Source organism: Eumetopias jubatus, unplaced genomic scaffold, assembly GCF_037043125.1.
Source record: "Eumetopias jubatus isolate StellerSeaLion01/CBP00866 unplaced genomic scaffold, mEumJub1_p1.0 scaffold_6, whole genome shotgun sequence".
Classification (NCBI taxonomy): domain Eukaryota; kingdom Metazoa; phylum Chordata; class Mammalia; order Carnivora; family Otariidae; genus Eumetopias; species Eumetopias jubatus.
This window is the reverse complement of record NW_028274812.1, coordinates 144,125,110-144,148,695: the sequence shown is the minus strand read 5'-3', so window position 1 is coordinate 144,148,695 and position 23,586 is coordinate 144,125,110. Positions and strand designations below refer to the sequence as shown.

The 23,586-nt window shown below is 44.3% G+C and overlaps 1 protein-coding gene across 1 annotated transcript; it reads right to left on the bottom strand.

Moving 5' to 3' along the window:
- Positions 1-1,383: 1,383 nt before the first annotated feature.
- On the bottom strand, positions 1,384-20,962 carry NRSN1 (neurensin 1). The gene is made up of 5 exons (XM_028107447.2): positions 20,854-20,962; positions 19,012-19,087; positions 12,021-12,104; positions 11,442-11,639; positions 1,384-2,993 (listed from the first exon to the last, which is right to left on the bottom strand). The coding sequence occupies exons 4-5, from the start codon at positions 11,628-11,630 to the stop codon at positions 2,595-2,597; spliced, it is 588 nt and encodes a 195-aa protein (XP_027963248.1). The 5' UTR covers positions 11,631-11,639; positions 12,021-12,104; positions 19,012-19,087; positions 20,854-20,962; the 3' UTR covers positions 1,384-2,594.
- Between the last annotated feature and the right edge of the window lie 2,624 nt (positions 20,963-23,586).

Here is a 23,586-nt window from a genome sequence, read left to right as displayed (position 1 = left end):
TGCCTCACAGTCTCCCTGCCATCAGTTCTTGGGTTTGAGGTACTGTGCACATAGTAAGTCAGGGGATCTGACTGGTAAAACTGGTAGGGACCCCATTTCATAGATGGCACAGATGAAGTAGGAACAGTAAGAACACACAGACGTGTCTCCCTGCAGAAGACACTGCAGGAGGGGACAGGAAATAACTGAACGAAAATCTTCCTAGGCTGGGACACGGGTGGCGAGGTGAGTGGGCCATTGTAAGCGGGGTTAGCTTGCAGGTAACTTTGATAGGATTTGGTCCAATGTTTAGAAGGGCAGATTTTGGAAAGATCTGAGGGTAAGCTTACTAACCACGAAGACACAGGGGCTTGCCCTGGGAGGGAGGTGGCAGGGGTCCCTCACTGCGGCTCCCAACACTTGCGGGATCCACGCTGATGTGGCCGGGCTGGTATCCCCTAGGGGTGGTACCAACTCCACGCTACCCCTGTATGATCTCTGGGCCTGAACGCATTCTGTTTCTCCAGTTGCAGTGTGAACACAGTCTGCCTGGCCTCTCTCCCCGGCGGTGGGCATGTACTTCCATGCACCTGTGGGAATTCCTGTAGCAGGGAGGAGGGACGGACTCCCTGAGAGCAGGCAGAATGAGATCAAGGCTCTAAGGCCATTCTGCCTGCCATACCACTGCTGTCTGCCCACTCAGCTTTAAAAAGTCCTCAGGGGCTTCTCCCCGTGAGTACACACGGTCCGCACTCTCTCCAAAGATCAAACTGTATTTTATGTTCTTCTGCTTTCCTACAATCCCTCCCAAGGGCACCAGGCGGGTCCTCACAAGCACCTGCTCTCACAGAGCCTGGGCAGGATGGGAAAGACGGGGCATGTTGAATTGCTTTTTCAGACTCAGCTTCTCCCCTCTCTGTTTTGGTTTCCTTTAGGTCTTTGGGGGAACAGAGCTGCTTTTATTTATTTATTTATTTTTCATTCTGGAGGCTTTGAAAAGTCAAGTCATATCCTCCAAGACTCCTTGGTACACAACACAGAAACAAGCATGGAAATCTTCAAATGATGTTGTCTGGAACAGATGCTTGGGGCTTACATAAGGCTTCAAAGAATACAATTAAAATGCTATTTCCACGGCAAGGTGAGAACCTGAGGAACCTGGAATGATTTCTCCCCTCTTTGGCCCGTGATCCTTGTTGAGGATGCCGATCTGCCCCCTAGTCCCTGCTGGACTGGGACTAACAAACAGTGTGCACCAAGAGCACTGATCTCTTGCTTTGTTCTTCCATTTTGTCAGGGAAACGTGAGAGCTCGCCCACCCGGCCTCAGGATGGAGGCTTGCTCTTTGGAGAGAAAACAGCCATGGTGAAGGAATGACAATGCAACTCAGGTTCTGCTCGGTCACATATTTTATTTATCTGGTGAAGGAAGAAAGAGAAGAGAGACAGAACTCGAAGGTGGCACAATTTCTGAGAGAATACCAAGGTCACATGTTCCTTAGTCCAGCTTAAATCCACAGACTAAGTAAAAGTGCATAAGGGTGAGATGAGCATCTTGCTGGAGAATAAAACGTCTTATTTGAGGAAGAAAACCCTTTTTAAGGTTAATATCTACTCACGGGTTTCTTATTTGAGGATGGCTTACTTTTGTCTTTATAAAAACACGACAGCACTGTATAAACTGCTGGGGTTGGATATTGAAAGGTGAGTAGCTGCTGATTCGGAGATTTTTCTGGGAGTCCAGATCACAAACAGTCCCACCAAGGTGAGAGCCCCGGGGAGATTGCAAACATGGCCCCGGGGAGACACGATGATACGCGGCAAAAGAGGAACCTTAGACACCACAGTCTAGGATCTCTGTCCTATAGATGGAAACTGAGGCCGGGGGAGGTTAAACGAATCCCCCAAGGTCACACAGCTAGGTAGTAGTAGCTTCTCATTCTCTGGCTTTTGGACACTGCATAGATACTCCTAATGTTAATTTCTTCCCCAAGATTCTAAAGTTGGCAATTTTAGCTTTTCAAGGGAAAATACTGGAGAAAACAAAACAAAACCAAAAGAAGATTGGCAGAGAACTCCAATAAATTTGTATACAATCTCAGTAACCTCATGTGAAGATTGAGTTAAAAGACGAACATCTGGGTCAAAATCAAGGAGCTCGATTTTTCTATGAACACACACAACAGTATCTTACACGTAGTGAGACAGGAATAGAAGCAGCACCACACAAGAAAGATCAGGAAACTGATATTAGAAAATAAAACACACCACGTTAGCCGCTGATCATCTGGTCTAAACTGGTGGGCGCTCTCCAGTAACGCGGGGAAATGACAGGGAGTCACGATATTTGAGAGGGGAGCTCCTGGGGGCTCCTGATGGGCACACAGAACACCCCTGAAGCAGCTCGGTGCATATGCACGGGTCTCCATGGGCATCACCTCCTCCGGAGCCCCTCTGGAACCGAGCGGATATGAGCTTACGCCCCGCGCCGCCTGCAGCCGAGCCCCGCCCTGGGGCCAGCCAACGCCCTAGCCCCATCATCTCCAAAGCTGGCCCCGCTCCTTGTGGATGAACACTGTGTGTAATCAGAGAGGGGAGACTGGGGTGGGAGGTGTCTCAGGTTGCTGAAACAGGCTGGACATTCTGAACCCTGGACAGAGTGACGGGAATCTTTGTTTCCCCGGGGCCTGGGGCTTTTGTAATGGGCTGGGTGTGGGCCTTGATGTCTGCGATGCGCTCTTTAAACTTTTGCTGAAGGAGCCTTTCCTCTTTGGAGTAGCTTTTCACGAACACTGACATCAGCAGGCACCCCGCCATGGACATGCCCCCGAGGCAGAGGAGAATGGCCCCGGCCAGCTTGCACACATCAAGGGCTCCGTTGAACCGCACAGCATGTGCGTCCACCACCACGAAGTCGGCTTCGCCAAAGGCTTCGATTTTGGGGGGGACCAGAAAGCCCACAGCCAGAACAGTCAGTCCGAGAATCACAAAGACTGTGCCGGAGATGAGTCCGACCTGGAGAAAGACACAGAGAGGCAAGACAGGGTAAGCTCAGTGCTTCAGCTCTCTTGAGCCCTCCAGAGCAGGACTTGGTTTCTGGGAGCAGTTAATATTCCCGAGCACCCCAAATTTGTGATCATTTCCTGATGATAAAAGAAGGTGAAAGGACGCCCTTTCTGATTTTTATGCCAACCAGACACGGCAGCACTGCCTTGATTTTTCCTTTGAGCTTTCTCTTCGTACAAAGCTTTGCAGCTGACAAAGCCACCTTTGGTTTAGGTTGTTTCCTTCAGTCTTTGAGCAAGAGCAAAGCGGCCCTCATACCCAGGAAGAGCCTCACTCTATCCACTAGGTCCTGGAGCTCTCAGAAGCTGTTCCCCTACGGATGTAATCTGTGACACAGAATGTCCACATAGGACAAGCTCATTCCGCGCCCGTCATGGAGGGACACGAAACAAGCCGGCTTCATCGTTTTTTTTTTTTTTTATTTTAAAGATTTTATTTATTTATTTGAGAGAGAGAGAGAATGAGAGAGAGAGCCTGAGAGGGGGGAGGGTCAGAGGGAGAAGCAGACTCCCCGCTGAGCAGGGAGCCCGATGCGGGACTGGATCCCGGGACTCCAGGATCATGACCTGAGCTGAAGGCAGTTGTTTAACCGACTGAGCCACCCAGGCGCCCTCGCTTCATCGTTTTGTCTAACAGACAAAAACAGGGTCATTGTGCAAAGCACAAAATATCCACAGCATCTCCCCCCCCCCCAAAGTACGAACAACGGCTGTTTCTTTACCCATTACAGCTTTAGTCTTACCCTAGTCTGTCCCTCCCTGTGGTAAGATTGATTGATTGATTGATTGATTGTCCAATCATAGAATTGGCCCTGACAATCCAGAGTGAACTCCACTCTGCCCACCCAAAGCCCACGTCCTGTAACACATCCTTCCTCATATTCTTACTGAAATACCCCAGGAGACCCTCTGGTGTCACCTCTCTCACTGTGATGAGGGATCAGCTCAACTTGTCCAACGTACAGGTATGTTTCCCAGTGATTTGGATGGAGGACATTGGCAATCCATGTAACTACCACCTCTTCCCCCAAGTTACTGGGAAGGAACCATAATTGCTAGTTTCCAGGTCAGGAAATGTCACCTCAAGGAGGGTGGGTCACTGGCCCAAGGATGGATGACAACTAGCATGTTGCTGAGAAACTGCATTAGCTCCAGGTCGAATACAATGTAACACACTGAAGAGGGAGAGAATTCAGGCTTGGGTTCCGGCATTGCCAACTTGTACTTCAATCATATAAGGAAAGTTATTTAAACACTTTCATCGTTAATTTCCCCATCTATAAAATGCTAAATGATAATCAGAGCTGTGGTGAGGACCGAGTGAGGCCATCCTTGAAGGCACTTAGCCCCATGCCTGGTGAAGCAATACATTGTAATAAGTGGCTATTATTACATCTATTTGGAAATGCACCTCTTGTGAAATGAGGCTAGACTGGCAACAGCATTTTAACAATCTGAGCACTTGAAGAACAGCTAATATAGTTATTTTAAAAATACATTTAAATACATTTCCTCCTGTTCCTAATTGCTTTTAGTTAGCATGACAAAGTAGGAAAAAAACCAAATGCACAACACCATTTCATCCTGAGCTTTGAATTTAAAGCATATATATTTAACTTATTTATTAAATCTTAGGGTAATACACTAATAAAGAAGGTTTGGATAATAGAAGGAAAACATATTCACAAATCCATCAAAGAGCTAGTATTATTGAGTATCTCTTATGACCTAGGCATTGTGTTTGATATGTTTTTCACTTGATCCTCAGCAGCATCTCCTGAAAAGGAGGTATTTTTATTCCCATCTCTCCTGTAAGAGACCCAGGTGAGTGGGGTGGAAGCAGCACAGTTCAAGGTCCCGTAGCTAGCAGGCGGTGTGATGGGCTCTAACCCAGGTCTGTGTGACCTCCCCGCCTCATGCTCTCCTTTTATTCTCCCATGGTATTTCACCAATCACTATTTTGTATATTATCTGCCATTATTATTTTTTTAAATTATCACAGAGCTTTAGTCACTATATAGGGACAAATTTCCACTCTGTAATATTGTAAAGAAACTAAAAAAAAAAAAAGACTCAATATAATGTCTTCTGAAAAGAGTGGAAACTTTTCTACATGAGACTTAAGTACTATAAGAAAAGTTGGGTTTGTAAAATATAACATTTTGGATGATTTTCTACATTTTTCTAAAAATAGTGGCAAATTCACCTCCAAAGCCTAACCATTCTTTGTAACTTAAAAAATGAGTCACATTGGAAAATTCAGAATGCATAAGCTAAATTAACATTAATATCCATGGTGACATGCTTCATATGTTACTAAATCCCCTTCTTCCTCAAGAATTGGCATTCATCTTCAAAAACTGAGGACTGTGAGAATGTATCCATCGTATTTCTGAGGTTCTTAAGAGCGACTGAGGCCAGTGTTCCATGTCTTCTATTTCTGTCTTGCTCTCCGCATCTCTTGTTCCTGCCCTACCCTCCATAAATATTCCTAACTGACTAACTTAAATGGCCAGACTGCTCAATACGGAGCCAGTTGACTGATTCTCAGAGCAGCCTGCTCCTCAACTGAGCAGTGCTTTATAGATTAAAATCCACTCTTGGACTCTCACTCAGAAGCTAGATGGCAGATCGTGCCTCGCAGATGGCAGAACCCCTGCTCACTTTAAGAACTGGAAACTGGCTGGCCTCGCTGAGCCTTCTCCCTTTTCCCTGTTGAATCAGAGTACCCGAGAGAGGCCTGCCATCTGTGGAGGGGAGCATGATGGCGGCGAACAGCCAACTCCCAGGATCTAGAAGGTGCCCTCCACGCAAGTCCAAAGAGGACCTCCAAGACATGTGCCCAGAGAGGACCCTAAACATTGTGAAAACCTGTCTGGGAGGGTTTGGGAGGCTGGTGTGGAGGGGCAGTCTTGGGATCTAAAGGATGCTGTCTTAACTGAGCATGGGACAGAGGTGATAAGGGATGTTGGGATGCATCTGCCCAACCCTGGTACCATCTTGGAGGATCGGAAGGAATAAAGATTTGGGGAGTGATGCCCTACAGAACCATAAAAACCGTCTCAGGACACAGCTCTAAGTTGAAGCGGTCCTCGGTCTAAGAGAAAAGGGGCTCTAAGAAACAGAGTTTACAAAAGGCGACTTAGGGGTCCCTAAGCGTCTGAGAGTGCAAACAGCGCTGTGGAGGTCCATGCAGAGAGCTGGAATGCCACAGGGCCTGGCCGAGCAGCCTGGGGCAGCTGGTGGGTGGGCCGGACCAGAGAGAGAGAAGGGCCTCTCCCTGTTGCAACCAACCTTACAGACAGCAGCGAGGACAGTGACACCTAAGGGCCATCCTGGCTGTGGGGAGGGTGTGTGAGAATCCAGCAGCTGCCAGCCGGCACCTGCCGTGACTTGGACCAGCATCCCCACCATCATCTCCGTGTGAGCTGACGAGGTTGGAACACACCTCCGGTTGCTCCAACGAAGCAGGACTGGCAGCAGGAGCTTCCCAGCTGTCCTGACCGAGGACATGGTAATGAGCGCTGGAAGCGGGAACCAGCGTGGCGGGAAGGACGGTGGGGGAGCCGAGGCAGCGGAAGGTGGAAGGAGCCATCTGGCTTCGAGGCAACACTCAGGGGAAGCACAGCAAGATGGAAGTGTGGCCTGCCTTCTTTATCAGCCCCACTCTGACCTCTCCTGAGCAGGACCTGGGCTCGGAGGGGTGTCCCCTGTGGGCAGTGACAGCAGATGCAACTCATCTTGTAGGGACACTGAGCTTCCTGGAGCAACCACCGATGCCCGACTGGTGTCCCAGCCCATGCCCTCCAGGCATGATACCTGGTACCCTGAACTCGGTCTCCCATCTGATGGAGGCTTGGTCCCTCCAGCATGGGAATGCACTCAATTGTTTCCATCTTCAAAAGCTATTCCAGAACCCCGTGTCTCTCTAGCTACAGCTTGAACTCATCCAACCCTTGATATTCAAGCTGAGTCCCACAATTTCACAGAAATTGGTTTCTCCGAGGTCACTAAAGGCCTCCTAATTGTCCAATCCAATGTGACCTCTTTCGAATAGTCTGCAGTCAGTGATGTTAAACATGTTCGTCTTCTTAAAAACCTTCACCTGACATAACTCTCTCCTGTTTCTACATCTGCATCCTTAACAACACACTCTCAACCTGTTTTGCCAGATGTTTATTAAAGTAATGGTGTTCCCCAGGGTTTCCCCTTGATTCACAAATCTTGTTCCAGATGATCTCTGTAGGGTTGAATGTGTGGCTGTAGTTTAAACTCCTACCTATATGCCAACATCTTCCAATCTCCATCTCCAGCCTGGATTTCCTTCCTGGGCTCTAGCCCCGTATTTCTGGCAGCCAATGTGAAGATCTACACACAAATGTCCCAAAGGCTCCTCAAACCCCAAATATTCAAAATGGCACCCCTTCCTTCCTTCTTGCCTCTCTTCCTCCCTCCCTTCCCTTCATTCCTTCCTTCCTACTTTCTCTGTGTTCCTGCCATCCACCCATTCATTGAGCTCCTCTCATTTCTAGTTTAAAACCAACTCTGCAACCTCTAGCAAAATTTTGAAGAAAAATCTAACACAAGTTTAAACTCTGACTTAGCTCAGGGGGGGAACTAGAGATCAGGACAGATAGGAGGAGGGTCTTGGGAGAAAAGGGAGAGGCCAGGGTCCCTCCTGTTCAGAGAGGCTGTGGAGGAGGCAGTCTTACCTCGTACCTGCACATTGCTGTGGGGACACCGTTTGAGAGGTTTCTGGGTAAGGAGGGTGACTCTGAGGGGAAGAAAGCATGAATGGGGTAAGGGGATTGTTCTCCTTAGTTTGGACCTCCCTTACTGAGGTGATTTGCTGCATAATCAAGTGGCAACACCTTTCCTCAAGGTTGAGTGCAAGTCTAAGAAGAAAAGTCTCACCACAGCCAGTTTGATTCCTGTGCAGTGCGTGGCAAGGGGTCGGTGGGAGCATGTCACAGAGACTTGCAGGTGGCAGGAGTTTTAGGCACTGGGATAAAGGAGGTGTGGCTGAGGCAGTCAGGGGGTAGACCCTGTGAGACACGGAGTGTGTGTGTGTGTGTGTGTGTGTGTGTGTGTGTGTGTGTGTGTGTGAGGGTAGTGTTTATCATGCTGGATTGTAACTGTCTGTGGACAAGTCCACCTTCCCTCTTTGCGAACTCCTTCAGGTCAAGGCTGTATCTAAGTCACAGGTGAAGAACAGCATCTTATTCACAAATGAATCCCAGAGCCTATCACATAACCGTGCACATAGTGGACACATTAACATATGTAGAAAGAAAGAATGAATAGCATTGTGAGATGCAGGCTATATAGACCCACGTGACAGGGCAAAGACTCTTAACTCAAGCTCATTAGACTCCAATCTCCGTTCTCATTAAGCCCCTCCAAGCTTCTGGCTCAGTGCAGCGTCCTAGCCTCTAGCGAGAAACCAGCAATCCCTTAGCACCACTTTATTGGGAATGGGGAGAGGGGAAGCCCATAACTTGAACCACCCACAGATGCAGTTTGAAATGAAAGAAAAAAAATCACAAAAACGAATCATAATTAGAAACATGTGCACAGTCATTGCCTTTCTCTGTACTGATACAAAGCATTTCATAAATCCCACTGAGATGGATTCACTTGTCCTTCCTAGAAAGAAGCCAAAGAACATTTAGTTTATTCCTTTGGTAGAGGGGAGGTCTCCAAGACAGTGACTTCTTAGGTGATTCAGGTTGACTCTAGGCTTCTGAATGCCAGTCTTGTGTTTTGTGATTAGGATCTGAGTCTAGGATTTCGATTTTGCTGGAATATAATCTCTATGAGGCCATGGACTTTTGCCTGTTTTTAGTCCCTAAAGTTGGTCCAGCACAATGGGGAACAGATACTTTTGAATCTTGTTTGTGTAAAATAGAAGAGAGAATTCTGAAATTTGAATTCTGGGTTTGGTAATTTACTGTGAGTTCTTTATTTTAAATCCATACCTACGTATTATTTGATGGATTTATAGCTTCTCAAATCTCTTAAAACTGGTAGTGCCTTGGAACGGTGTGAATGGTTTCAATATTCTGTATGACAGTGGCATTTCAGGCTCTTGGCACAACGGATCTGTCAGGCAAATATTTGTTTTTTTGACACATAAGGAAGCAACCACCCACTTAACTGGGTAAATTCAAGATGTGTCAAGCTTGGCTATGTGTTTCATCAGTCCAGGCCAGTAAGGATTCATCAGAGATGACATTTCTACAGGGCAAGGATGCTGGCTCGATCAATTTTAATACAGAGTACATAACACTTGTAAGATATTGAATTAACACAGGTCTTGGGTAATCCATGTTAACAGCTGTGTTGCCCAGGACTTTATTAACTAGATTTCAAATTTTCTTTCCACTTCAGGATCCAGTGTTTCATAGGACCTCTGATAGTAGGAGTTAATACACTGAATACTTGATTGCATACAAGACATCCTACTTAATTCTCACAACTTTACCTGGTAGGTATGATAAGCATCACCACTGGGGCCCACTAAGGTCAATTAACTTGCCCAAAGGTACAGTGCTGTTAAACTAAGAGCTGAGGTTTGAACCTGTGTAATCTGAGGACAGAGTCCATGCTCATAAGCATTATGTGACATGGCCTCTTGTTAAACTATATTGCCAATAAATTGTAAGTTTATGTCAACATCAATGTAAAACATTCTGGGATCTTTTGGGAGAAGGTTGGGGATGATTGGGCTCCCCGAGCTGGAGGGGACCTGAGGCCCCACATGAGGTTGTACCTTCTCAGCCTCCCTCCCTAAATCCTCACTCGATGCCCTCTACTATGTCCCTACTCTCTTCCTGGGTCATTTTATCTAGTCTGGTGCCTCTTATGTATTCTGTATGTCAGGGACTCCCAATCCACGAGCTGCATTTAAATTACCACTAGAGATCCCCACTCACACGTCTGAGAGGCATCTCCAGCATATTGTGGCCAAACTCAAACTCTTGGTTCCCCACCATTCCCACTGCTCTCCCAGTGTTTTCCATCCCAGAAAATTATAACATCATTCAGTAAATAGCTCAGGATGCAAGCCTTCGAGGCGTGCTTGACTCTTCTTTCTCTCTTGTCTACTTCATCAACACGTCCTGACAGCTTGGTCTTCAAACTTTATGCTAAATCAGACTATTTCTCACCATCTCTACCAACACCACCCTACTCCAAGCCATCATCATCTCTCGCCTGGGTGCTTTCAAAGCCTCCCAAATAACCTGGACGCCTCTACCCTTGTCCTCCTATAATCTATTTTCCAAACTGTAGTCAGTACGATCCTGTTAAAATATTAACCCGATCATGTCACTCCTCTGCTTAAAATGTTCAGGTGGCTTCCCATATCTCTCAAGGTAAAAGCCAATGTCCTCATTAACATCTAACAAGGTGCTACACAAATCATCTGTGTCCTGTTACTTTTCTGGATCCATCACCACTCTAGCCATACCGGAACTCTTGCTATTTTTCAAGCACACGAAACTGGTTCCCACTTCAGAGCTTTGGACTTGCTATTTTCACAGCCCAGAAGGACGTTCAGCCAGGTCATCTTACGGTCTGCTCCCTCAGCTCATCCTGGTACTTGCTCAAATGTTGTCTCCTCTGAAGGGCTGTCTACAAACAGCACACTAACTACCATGCCTCCATCACTCCCTACCGTCTTGCCCTGATTCATTTCTCTCCACAGCACTTGTTACCACCTGACCTTCTAGTACGTGGTTTATTCATTTATGGTCTGTTTTCCCTGATAGGTTGCAAGTTCCAAGAGGGCGAGGGCTTTTCCTTCTCATCACTTTAATTTCTAGCACGTTGCAACTTCTCGACACAGAGTAGGTGCTCACTAACTATATGCTGAGTGACTGAGTACATTGTCTAATGAGGTGCTTTCATGAGAAGAAGCTAAAGCTCACAGAGCCTCATGATCACATCTGGTAGAGGTAGAGATGGCACACTGACCACTGTATTACGTCTCAGCATCAACTCTCAATACCCATTGATTTCTTTTTAATAATTGTTGCAATTTGTCAAATGATACTCACCAAGCCTATAGGGGAGGCTGGAAGCATGTAACGTTTTGCCTATGGGTGGCTTCACAGCTGGTGAATTTAGCGGCACATTAATAACAGTAGCAACAATAATAATGATGACATTTATACCTATTTATGTTTAACCTACAAATTAACCACTGTGCTGTGTTCAGGGGCTTTCTTCAGCCCAAGATTATAATCTCCTTTCCTAAGGGCAGAAGACTGCACTTAGGATCATCAAGATGGATGCACACAGAGAGGACCAGACCTTTCAGTTCTTCCTAGCTACAGGATTTACCATATTCAGTAACATTTCCATTTCTTGACTTACAAATATGTTCTGTTCTTACCTTCCAGAATACTGAGCTCCACCTATTAGGTGATCTCTGGATCTGGAAATCATCCTCATACTCCCAGATTGAGGTGGTACAGTCCTCATAAAACTGATGCAGGTAGGACCGGACTCCATAGCGCTGGTACCTGCTCTCAGTAGCAGCCTGTGCCTGCTTGGACCCACAGATGTTGCTGCAAGAACTCATTCTTCCTAGCTGGAATGACAACATCCACAGGCATCAGCCCCATGAGCTCTGGCTTCAGGATTAAAAAGCATATTACAGGTGAGAACCGGGCTGAGTAATGTTAGTCTATTTGAACAATGCTCTTTTCTTAAGAGAAAAGATATTTTTAAAGACCTGCCTTTCTTATAAGCTGCTCTGCTTTTTGACTCAATGCAAAAAAATACCCCCAAACACTCGATGACTAGAAACTGACTCTCCATAAATGAAACGAGACATAACAGCACAGCTCACTTAAATTATGCAAAAAGGGAAGCATGAAGCACATGAAAAATGGCAACAGAGAAGCCGAGATTTTCATTGTCTTGATAAGAAACCTTTAATCTCTTAGAAAGCAGTAGTCTTTACACTTACATGTTAAAGGATTAGGCGGGTAATCTCACTTGCCAGAGATGGAATTTGTCTTGGATTGTCCTCTCGGATGCTTAACCACGTTCCCTGGTGGAAAATACATGGTGTTATTCTTTAGCAGTCTGCAATTTTGCTTTCAGATCTCATGGATCTTGTTCTCACATTTTAGCTAATTGTCACATTGTACAGAAGCTGTGTTTGAAGGCTGCTGAGCAACTTAGGCTTCATGCTTTATTAATCACAAATGGCTCAGCCAATACTTTACACCTCACTGACTCTAACACTAGATATTTCAGTCATTATTTGTGGACCCATCTGTCCATGTGGGATGATAGAGCAGAATGGAGAGTGTAGACCCAGCCTTTCAACATGTTGCATGAAGTGTCTACTCTACACAAGAGGCCAGGGAACTGTTAAATGCAACTATGCTCCGGGTGGGTTGTTTGGGACTTGGTCTTCTTAAGATGGAAATTTCCACTTGATTTGACTTAATCAGTACCCTTAGAGAGAAGCATTGGGTTATTAATTAATGTTAAAAAAAAAAAGGAATTGCTGAGGTACAGCAATTTTGGTGAGTAAGGAAATTTTTAGTAATTCTCTGTTTGGTGTTCTTATCTCCATATAGGCAGATACATATGTAGCTGGAAACGTGAAATACTTTTTTCTTTTTTTTTAGATTTTCCAGTTATCCTCCAGATGGTTTTCCCTGTGTGGACATACTCAGTCTCAAGATGATAAAACAAGGAGCTATGTAGAAAGGTATTTTCCCATTGAACCAAATTCTCTCGGGACTTGTCCTGTAATCCAGGCTAGCAGAAGACATATAAAATGTTTCCAATTCCTTATCCAGAAACCATGTCATGATGTTTATCTACAAGGAAAAAATTAACCCAGGCTGCCAGCAAGTGCCTCTGTGTGGACACTGAGTTTGGTTGGATTAGAATTAAGGGGCTAAGATCAAAGTTGATGCCACGGATGGTTAGCATTGTCCTGTCCCATGGCCACAAAGTGAATCCATAAAATTATCTTGTAATGTGTGCTCTTAGCCAAAAAGGTGTTCTGGTTAGAAAATGTCATCAAATTCAGGAAAAAAAAATACGGCCCTGATCTTAGAAAAATGATGCAAATTGGTGCTACTGATGGTGACCAATACTCTCATCTTTTTAAGTGTCGATCAGTATTACATTCAGGGCCTTCCTCCCTTTTTCAGATACAGCAGCCAGGAGCGATGACCCAGGAAGAGAGAGCAGGGAAGGCAACACAGAAATTTCTTTTTTTTACTTTTAAACATTTCAGAAGGATATTATTTCGTAAAATATAAAGATTTTAGAATGTACTTTGCCTGACTGGAGTGGCAAAATGTGATGGATCAAATTCTTTTGTTAACCTAGTTTTCATATTTTAACTGTTAGGATGATCTCTTCAGTACCTTTAATTTAATGCCTTATGATGAAGATGATTAATAAAGGTCTATCAGTAATGATACATGAGTAGAGTAATTTTATTTTTTTAAAAGATCTTTAATTTATTCATTAGAGAGGGAGAGAACAAGAGTACAAGCAGGGGGATGGGTAGAAGGAGAGGGAGAAGCAGACTCCCTGCTGAGCAGGGAGCCCGACGCGGGACTCGATCCCAGGACTCTGGGATCATGACCTGAGCCAAAGGCAGATGCTTAACTGACTGAGCCACCCAGGCACCCCCATAAGTAGAATAATTTTAAAGGTACATTTTAAAAAAGACATTCTAATAAAATTTTGATCAAGGGGCACTGTGTGTTATATGCTACTGATGAATCACTGAACATTACATCTGAAACTAATGATGTACTCTATGTTGGCTAACTGAATTTAAATTAAAAAAATAAAGTAATTATTGATAAAAAAATTTTGATCAAGGGGAGAAGGGATTCGTGTTTTACTAATTCTGCTTTGTCATTGAAGAAACTGAGGCACCAAAAAGTCATCTACTAAAGGTGACACCATGAGTCAGGGAGCAGATGAAAGATGACAATGTAGAAAGCAAGAGTATGGACTGAATCATGTACTTGCATAAGCAGAGCAAGTCATCCAGATGTACTTTCAGGTTTTCTATAAAACATCAGAGACTTTAACATGGAGAAAGGACAAAAATAGATAGGACCGGAGCACAAAGAGATTCCTCATAGCAACAGTATGAGGTTATTCTTCAATGCTGAAGTCCCGCTTGCTCAGGGGTGGAGGTTTGATGCAGAACTGGATGTGTGACATGATGTAGCTCCTCCCCGCACAGTTGGTTTCTGGCACACAGGGTCGAGTGTTTCTGCATTATAGGATGGAACTCAGGAGTCCAACTTCATTAAACAAAATATGGGTTCAAATCATAAAAGAGATAGAAAGTGTCCTAAACAAATGTTTTTGAGCCCGAGGGATGGAAGGTTCTACTTCAAGTCAGAACAGATTTTTAGTGATGCCAGATCCATGCCAGGAAAGGAATCTCAAAGAGCCTTACTTTCTTCTGCAGGCAGAGGAAGCACAAGAACACGGCCTGCGCTGTGCTAACCACACAGGGCAGAGAATGGGTTCTAATCCTAGTTCTTGATCTACAACGTATTGGTCATGACATCGCAGGTAAACTCATTCACCTCCCTGGCCTACGGTTTTATCGTCCTTAAAATAAGATGGTTGGGCCAGATAGCCTTGAATTCCTTCCAGATACAGTTTTCCAGGAGTCTCTGGCCATGAATTTAAAGAATGAGTCAATTATTTTTGTTGGATAAACAACTGGTTTACTGATTGCCCATCTCCTCCCATACTCTCATTGACTGATGGTCTGATTGTCCCCAATTCTTTATCATTATAGTATATGTGAAGCTTTGGTTTACAAGAGCATATAAGTGACTAGTTAGGTCAATTACTTGGATTGTGTACGTTCCTAAATAGTACAAGTGTATCTCAGATATTGCAGGTTTGGTTCCAGACCTCCACAATAAAGCAAATATCATATAAAACAAGTCAAATAAACTTTTTGGTTTCCCAGTGCATATAAGTGTTATTTTTACACTATACTGTAGTCTACTAAGGGTGTAATAGCATTATGTCTATTAATTTAAAAATTCCTTATTGCTAGAAAATGCTAACCATCATCTGAACTTGCAGCAAGCCATAATCTTTTTGCTGGTGGAGGGTCTCTTGGTGTTGACGGCTGATCAGGGTGATGGTTGCTTAAAGGTGGGGGTGGCTGTGGCAATTTCTTAAAATAAGACAGCAATGAAGTTTGCCATATCAACTAATTCTTCCTTTTACTTAAACACCTAATAGCCACTGTAGAGGTATCGATTGCCCTAATTTCAATATTGCTCTGTCTCAGGGAACAGGGGTCCCAAGGAGAGGGAGAGAGACAGAGGAACGGCTGGTTGATAGAAAAATAGGAACACACACAACATTTATCGATTGTGTTTGCTGTCTCATATGGGCGTAGTTCCTGATGCCCCAAAATCATCACAATATTAACATCAAAGATCACTGATCACAGATTGCTGAAGCAAATACAGCAATAATGAAAAAGTTTGAAATACTGCAGGAATTACCAAACTGTGACACCAAGACATGAAGTGAACAAATGCTGTTGGAAAAATGGTACTTGATAGACTTGTTTGATGCAGGGTCGCCACAAACCTTCAATTTGTAAAAAACACATTATCTGCGATGCACAGTAAAGTGAAGTGCAATAAAATGAGGTATGCCTTTAGTCCCTGGAGACCTTAGAGGTTTCATACATCTTTCCAGATATATAACTTATTGGATTCATTCTTAGAGGAGAATGATCACTTAGAAAGGAGTTTTAAAATGTAACAGGTTACAGTGAGAATTTTGCACCTACAAAAACGCAACAGAGGTACAATTCCTCATAGGGAAGCCAGTAGCTTTTTGTCCCAACATAGAAAATGTTAGTTATTTAGAATCTACTTGATTGATTGACACTTCCAGTATCATAAAGAGGATACATGATGTCACTTCACAAAGTCCCTTTTAAAAGCTGGGCAATTATTATACAATAAACTAGGGCTGAGAAGAAATGGAAGGTATGTACAAAGGCTTTTCAGCTCGGCTCAGCATTTACTTAGTGAGCAAGGTTTCATGAGAAATCTGGTGCTTGTCTTGGAATAGCTATGGTAGCAGTTGCAAAAACAGTAATGATCTATCTGTGACTCTTGTTAAGTGATGGATTCTGGAGATGGCTTTCCTTTAGAGAAAGCCTTAACATCCCAGGAAGTGCATGAAGGGGGGATGAGGGAGTGAGTGAAAATATTTTCTAGTATTGTACTTAAATGAGTCCATATGAGTATTCCTTTTATAAACAGCCTAGCTCCTGTTTGATTTTGTGTCCTCGCTGCTCACATGGCCGTCATGATGGAGTGTGAGCAGCATTAGCATCTGGCTGTTTGGTCATCTATGAAGAGGGAATTATTTTCACCCTCCCCGAAGGACACTCTAGGTGCTAATTAGTGGGGATCTGTGCATGTTTTTCTTCTTTTTATACTCTGTCTACAGTATCTATCTCAATTGCATGCCTGGTTATACATTTAAATGGATATTCAACTCTTGGCAGCCCAGCACACCTGGCATGTCCCAGGCACCCACAGGAGGAGAAAATCATGCCTTAACTCCCCTTCCAAACCCTCCTGAGAGGCTCCCTACGGTTAGCTTGTTCAGTGCCAGCCCTCTATCCCTCTCTATTTTCTTGTCCAAATTTGTTTCTTTTGATAGTGCTTTTTACCATCTGATGCTCCCTTATGTGGTTTATTTGTTCATGGTCCGACAGACCATGTACGTGATGGATTATAAGTTTCCTGAGGGCAGGGGCTCTTTCTGTCCTGGTGACAAGCACTTCGAAATTTCTTGGCAAAAAGCTGTACATGGGTTGGTGTGGATGATGGTCTGAGTCATCCTTCCTTTTTCACTTCCCCTCTTTCCTTGTTTTTACAGCACTAATTATGTGCCGGATTATGTGAGATAATAGAGATGAGCAGGGCACGGTCTGCTCTCAGTGGGTACTTAGGTTAGAAAGAGAAACACTGCTGAAGCAAGAAGGGCAACGAAACGGGCACCAAAAACAGATATTTGCTGGGGCGCCAGGATGGCTCAGTTGGTTGAGCATCCAACTCTTGATTTTGGCTTGGATCATGATCTCAGGGTCATGAGATCAGGCCCCATTTCAGGCTCCATGCTCAGTGGGGAGTCTGCTTGAGAGTCTCTGCTCCTTCCCCCACTTGTGTACACGCTCTCTCAAATAAAAATAAGTAAATCTTAAAAACAAAAAACCCAGGTATTTGTAGCTGAAGGGAGTAAAAATGTTGAGAATCCTTTGAATAATTCCTCTTTAAAAATTTTTTTTTTCTTTAAATTCAATTGAGTTAACATATAGTGTATTATTAATTTCAGGGGTAGGATTAAGTGATTCATCAGTTGCATATAACACCCAGTGCTCATTCCATTATGTGCCCTCTTTAATGCCCATCACCCAGTTACCCTATCCCCCCCAGCTTTGTTTTCTGATAGTTAAGAGCCTCTTATGGTTTGTCTCCCTCTCTGATTTCGTCTTATTTTATTTTTCCTTCCCTTTCTCCATGAACAATTCCTCTTTCAGCAAGTAAACCCATACAGGTACTATTATGATCTCTACGTGTACCAATATGCTACAGTATCAATTTGTTGGAAATTTGAACCTCAGTCAAATAAATGCAATTATATTTTATTTTACTTAAAAACCATTTATAGCCATGAAAACAGAAATAAGTCTTTATGCCTCATGAAACTCCAAGAACATCACAGACTCTATATTATTTGTCTTCATGGTCTCCTTGAGAGAAGAGAGGCAGAAAATTGAGGCACAAAAACGATTAGTTTTTTTCCCCTGGCTTCATGTGTGAGTCAGTTGTGAGACCAGGCCCTGTTCTATTTATTCTCATTGAAATATCATTTGATTTTTTTCATACTGCTTTTCTCTCCCATAAAATCCTTCTGAGATAATGAGAGTGAAGTCCCCATTAGAGCCACTTTTCTAGAGAGCCGCTGCTGCAAAAGGTATAGGCACAGGGCTGCTTTAGACCATTTATCCAACACCAAACCAAAAGGTCAATTTGCTTAAAGGACTCAGTCTCAGCGTGGATACAGGAAGGCATGAAAGCCTGCTAACAGCGCTTGCATTTTTAAACCAGGCGTTCTAGAATTGTATAAGCATGACCTTAAAACTTGAAAATGTGTTTCTACCAAAAGATCTTTGCAGAGGTATTTTATGTTCTTGGAACAGCGGTAAAGATTGTCGTTCTATATTATGAGCTTTTTAGTACCTTCTAAGTCAGAAGATATGCAGCCACTTTTATAATTTTTTTAAAGACTTATTTGTTTTAGAGAGAGAGAGATTGAGAGAGAGAGAGAGTGCACGCACGAGCAGGAGGGGCAGAGGGAGAAGGAGAGAGAATCTCAAGCGGACTCCATGCTGAGCGTGCACCTGAACGCAGAGCTTAATCTCACAACCCTGAGATCATGACCTGAGCTAAATCCAAGAGTTGGCCGCTTAACCAACTGAGCCACCCAGGTGCCCCCACTTTTATAATTTTTAAAAGGGAGTAATGATATGTAATTACCTAATTCCTTCTTCAAGATGTGCGGTTTCTTTTCTTTTTTTTTAAGATTTTATTTATTTATTTGAGAAAGAGAGCGTACAAGGAGAGGAGGGGCAGGGGCAGAGGGAGAAGCAGACTCCCTGCCGAGCAGGGAGCCCGATGTGGGACTCGATCCCGGGACTCCAGGATCATGACCTGAGCCGAAGGCAGACGCTTAACCGACTGAGCCACCCAGGCGCCCCTTAAGATGTGTTTTTAAGTAAGGTATACAAAGTCCAAAACCAAAATGAGAAGAGAAAAAGAACTCATATTCTCTTGAAACCTCTTCTTTAACTATGTACAAACCACAAGGTGTTTATGAATTTGCTTGTGACAAGGATGGGGTCTTACCTTTGAAGTCTTCCTCTTCCTCTTCTCTTTGTTTAGTCTTTGGCCTTTCTTTTTAATGGCACATCATCCTTCAAACCTATTTAAGAAAAAAAAATCTCTGCAGAATGTGATACAGATAAAAATCAAAATTTCATAAGCCATTCTTATGACCGGTGAAAAGTCATTTTAATGTTGACAAAAATATTGACAAAGGACTTCTTGCTGAAGAGCAGGAAGATATTTGTTTTTAACAAAAGTATACATATTTCATAACTTTTTAATGGTCTCTCAGGAGACTTTATAGGGTAAATGAGACAACATAAATGAATGGGCTTTGTAAACTACAACACACTATGCGAATGCTATTCTTATTTTGATATAATTATATTCTGCACAGTCAGTAATACAATTAGACTAATACATTTGTATTTTAAAAATTCTAAATAAAAAGTTTATTTGCTCCCTAGATACTCCAGAACTGATCTATTTGGTGCCTGTTCCATTATATTGTAAAATAAATTAATCTTATAGCCACTGTATTTTCTGATCTGTTTACATGCATTTTAGACTTATTAAGGTTCTTTAGACGATTTACTCACTGGGTTGATTTTTTTACTCCTATATCCATTTCTTCCTATCATGATCATTTTACTTTCCATCTGCCTAAGAAAAGCAGGTGCCCATGCAAGATTTAATTAAAGCTTCACTGCCAGTTATAGAGCTACTGGCTTCCTACATTACTCTATCATGTGAAATAAAAGAATAGCTGGGCGATATTTTTCAAGAGGCCACTAAAAATTCTTGCTGACGATCAGTTCCCCATCCATTTGGAAGAAAACCTCAAAGACTTGAGGTGAGCAAACCTACTTGAGGCCTGACAGACTGTTTTTGGTATTTTCCAATTTCAGTCTATATGAGCCATAGTCAAACCTTCTTCAAGACTCATTTCCTTGTCCTAAAATTTTATTTTGCTGGTGGTATGTGAGCAGATTTTGGGGGTGGGGGTGGGGAAGCCAATTACATTAGGATCCTGGATCTGGATAAGCGAAAGAAAACAAGCATTCCCCCAACCCCCATCTGTGCCTCTCTCTCAGTTAAATGTCCCTTCTGTTTGTCTGTCTCCTTGCCCCTTTTCTCTGAAGGAAATGACTCCACACATGCCCTTCACCAAAGGCGGGCCTGGTCTGGAGCTCGGGGATCTCTCCAACGTGCTGAAAACATTTCTGCTCCAGAGCCACGAACCGATTAAGTAAACACCAGCAGTTTAACTCCAGCTCTGTTTTTTTGGAGGTCCTCAGCTTTGCTCTGACCCCCACCCAACGCCTCTTTCTCACAACACAAAGAAGTAGGTCCTGAGATTATATCAAAGCACTCACATATCTTTGAATATGGCAAAGGAATGGGGAGCGCGGGGGGGGGGGGGAGTGAAATTCAGCTTGGAAAACAAATCAAACCAGCTTTGCAGACTGCAAATACGTATATTTGACTTTTGCCTAATACATAACTTTTCTTGTCTCCCGGGAAAGAAACTCTTAAGTTTGCCCTGTATACCTCCCCAATTCTTACGTAACACAAACCACAAACCACCAAAGCATGGAGTTGGCTACCCCTAATTTGGATGTGTTCACGGATTTTAATATGCATGGTCTTTGTAGAGATTTGAGCACCTATAATAAACGTGAATGAGTAAGGGGTTTGTGTGTGTGTGTGTGTGTGTGTGTGTGTGTGTGTGACAGACACAGAAAAACAGAACATGAATATGCGTGCGTGAGGAGAGAGGAAAGAGAGGAAGGGAGGAGAGGGAGAAGTGGAGAAAGACAAATGGAGCTCAGAAAACCTCGCCTGGGCTCCGCATGGCTTTACCTGCCCCCTCCGATCCCCTGACCCGTGGAGCAAGTGCAGCTAGCTAGCCGCAGATCTCTCGCCGGGGTCCCATCGCCGCCGCCGCCGCCGCTCCCGCCGCTCCCGCCGCTCCCGCCGCTCCCGCGGCCCTGCGGAGCTCAGCCCGCGCGTGATTGACAGCTGGGCGGCCGCCGGAAGCGCCACGTGCGTCCGCGGGGCGCGCTCTGGCGGTGTGTGGGCGGGGCCCCGCCGGGCGCGTGCGCCAACCGCGTTCCGGGTCTGGCCGCGCCGGGGGCGGGGAGGGAGGAAGCGGCTGGCGGTCGGTGTTGGGGGGCGCCAGCCCTGTCCTCTGCAGTCCCGGTCTCCGGTCCTGCCCCCCACGGTGTCTGGCCCAGCAGGTGCACCACACGGTATCTTTTAAGTGGAGAAGGCAGGCCGACCTGAGGTGTGCTTCGTGCACACCCCCCCCATTTGGGATACATTTGGGGTCTGCAGAGGTGTCTCTGGACCCTGAGTTTTGTCCTTGATGAGACACGCGAGGGGAGGAGCTCCGCTGGGCTGGCAGAGCGCGGCCCTGCTGAAAGAACCTTCTGGCTTTGGCACCACTGCGCACTTTGAGTCCCTCACCTCGCGCCTGACCCCAGCGTCAGGGACTCCCCATGGGCGCGATGGAAGAACGATGAAGAGTGTGAATTCAGTGATGATATTCAAGACAGCCCCCCCCACACACAGATGCGTGAAAGCAAGAACACACTAGAAATCACCTGTGAAACGTCTCAGAAAATGTGTGTAGGTGTGGGCAGGTTAGCATGTAAATACAGTGACCCCTGCTTCGGGAGACTCTGCAGACCCCTGGTAAGTGGCATTTAATGGAAATGATTGCTAAAATAGTTAATATTTGCCCAGCCATGCTACACATAGTATAAACAACACACATAGTATAACAACAACAAAACCTCAGTTTACCTAGTGCTTACTGTGTGCCTGGCAGGCACTGCTTTAGGCACATTAATGTATCTATTATAAGCATGTTAAATCCTCACAGCAGCTCTATGTGTGTGTAGGGGGTATTCTTTATTATCCCAATTTTACCGACAAGGAGGCCGAGGTATAGGGAGAAGTGGCTTGCACCCACGATGACACAGGCTCACAATGACTTGTCACAGGTCATACATCTCTTACGTCCATCCTAAAGGAGGACTGGAATCTATAGATTTATCTCCTTGGACAGGATTTAGGGTAAAAGGGATACTTTGCCTGAAAAACACGAAGAAGCAACTCCAGTTTTACTAAACGGACAGACCAAAGCAAATGCTGAGCAAATGCTTCGAGGGGAAGGAACCACAGGGATGGCTGTGTGTTCTCGGTTCTTCTGGTTCTCAGCTCTTGCCCCAAGTTTCAACACTACTTTTCGACACCGTTGAAACCTGTAGGTCCTTCCTGGTCTTCAAAAAGTACATCTTTAAGGAGTTTTGACATGTTGCTTGTTAGCTTGCTTTTCCCATATTCAGTGAGTGGATCTGGTGAACATTTGTTTATTCTTGTGACATGGTTGCTGTGTTTTCGTCCTTGAAAGACAGGAGGAATCAGCACACATGCAAAAAATCCAAGAGCTCTCAATCACACTTCTACCAGAGGTTAGGCTTTGGAAGGGCACGGCTGACCTCCAATTACCTCATTCTCCTTATCTATAAAATGGTTATAGGAATATCTCCTTCATATGGTAGTTAGGAGAAGTAAATGAAATTCTATTTATAAAGCATTTATCACAATGTCTGGTACATAGTAAGTACTCAATAAATTATAGCCTTGATGATGCTGATAATGGTGGTGGTGATGATTTAGCTGAATGTTTTGGGAGCTTATAAATATTTTCAGCTGGGAGTCTCAAGTCTTCTCAGTTCCCCAGGCATTCTCCATTTGCTTCATTGCCTCTTTCACCAGGTCTGTTTTCAACGCATGCTATCTCTGGCCTCTCGGTGGATGTTTCTGATGAGGTGTCACAGGGGCTGGGGGGACATGCTGTCCAGGAGCCAGGGGGTAACACAGGTCTTCCAAGGTCCTGTAGCACATCTGCCTTTCGTTCCTTCTGTCTGAAGTAACTTGATATAAAGTAAATGGTTTACACGTGTCAAGATGCCCTTAAATGTGAATTATCACTATTATCTTGCCTTTCTCAAGTCCATAGGTTTTATTTATTAGTTTTGCAAACCTTAGGGAACAAAGATGATCATTTTGAAGCAACCGAGTTTTCACTTAGAGTATACTACACAATTTCCCTGGGTTATGTTACATAAAAACATTTACCAGTGAAGGTCTTATTAATTCATTATTCAACACACATTTATGAAATGGCTGCCAATCAGAGCACAGAGGGTGAGATGCAGACAGAAGCATTATGGAAAGTCACAGAGAAAAGGGGTCAGGAGAGGTCGTCGATGCTCGAGTTGTTTTCCAAAAGGGATGCTCTGATTAGGCCTTAACCTGACTATGTAGATATTTCATGATTCCATTCTAAGTTAATTTCTCATCACACTGAATGTATTTGGTGTTCTGTAAACATAGCTTGCGCATTCTTCGTTCCCTTTATTTCCTTCGGTGGTTCTTTGTGCTTCTTCCTCCATATCTGGGACTCCAAGTGCTGCTCATTCGTCAAGTCCAAATCTTTTCAATGAAGCCTTCTTTGATATACTTGAATAGAGGTCATTGTTTTATTTTGAACCCATACAGCATCTGTCTTATCTGTCTTATGGT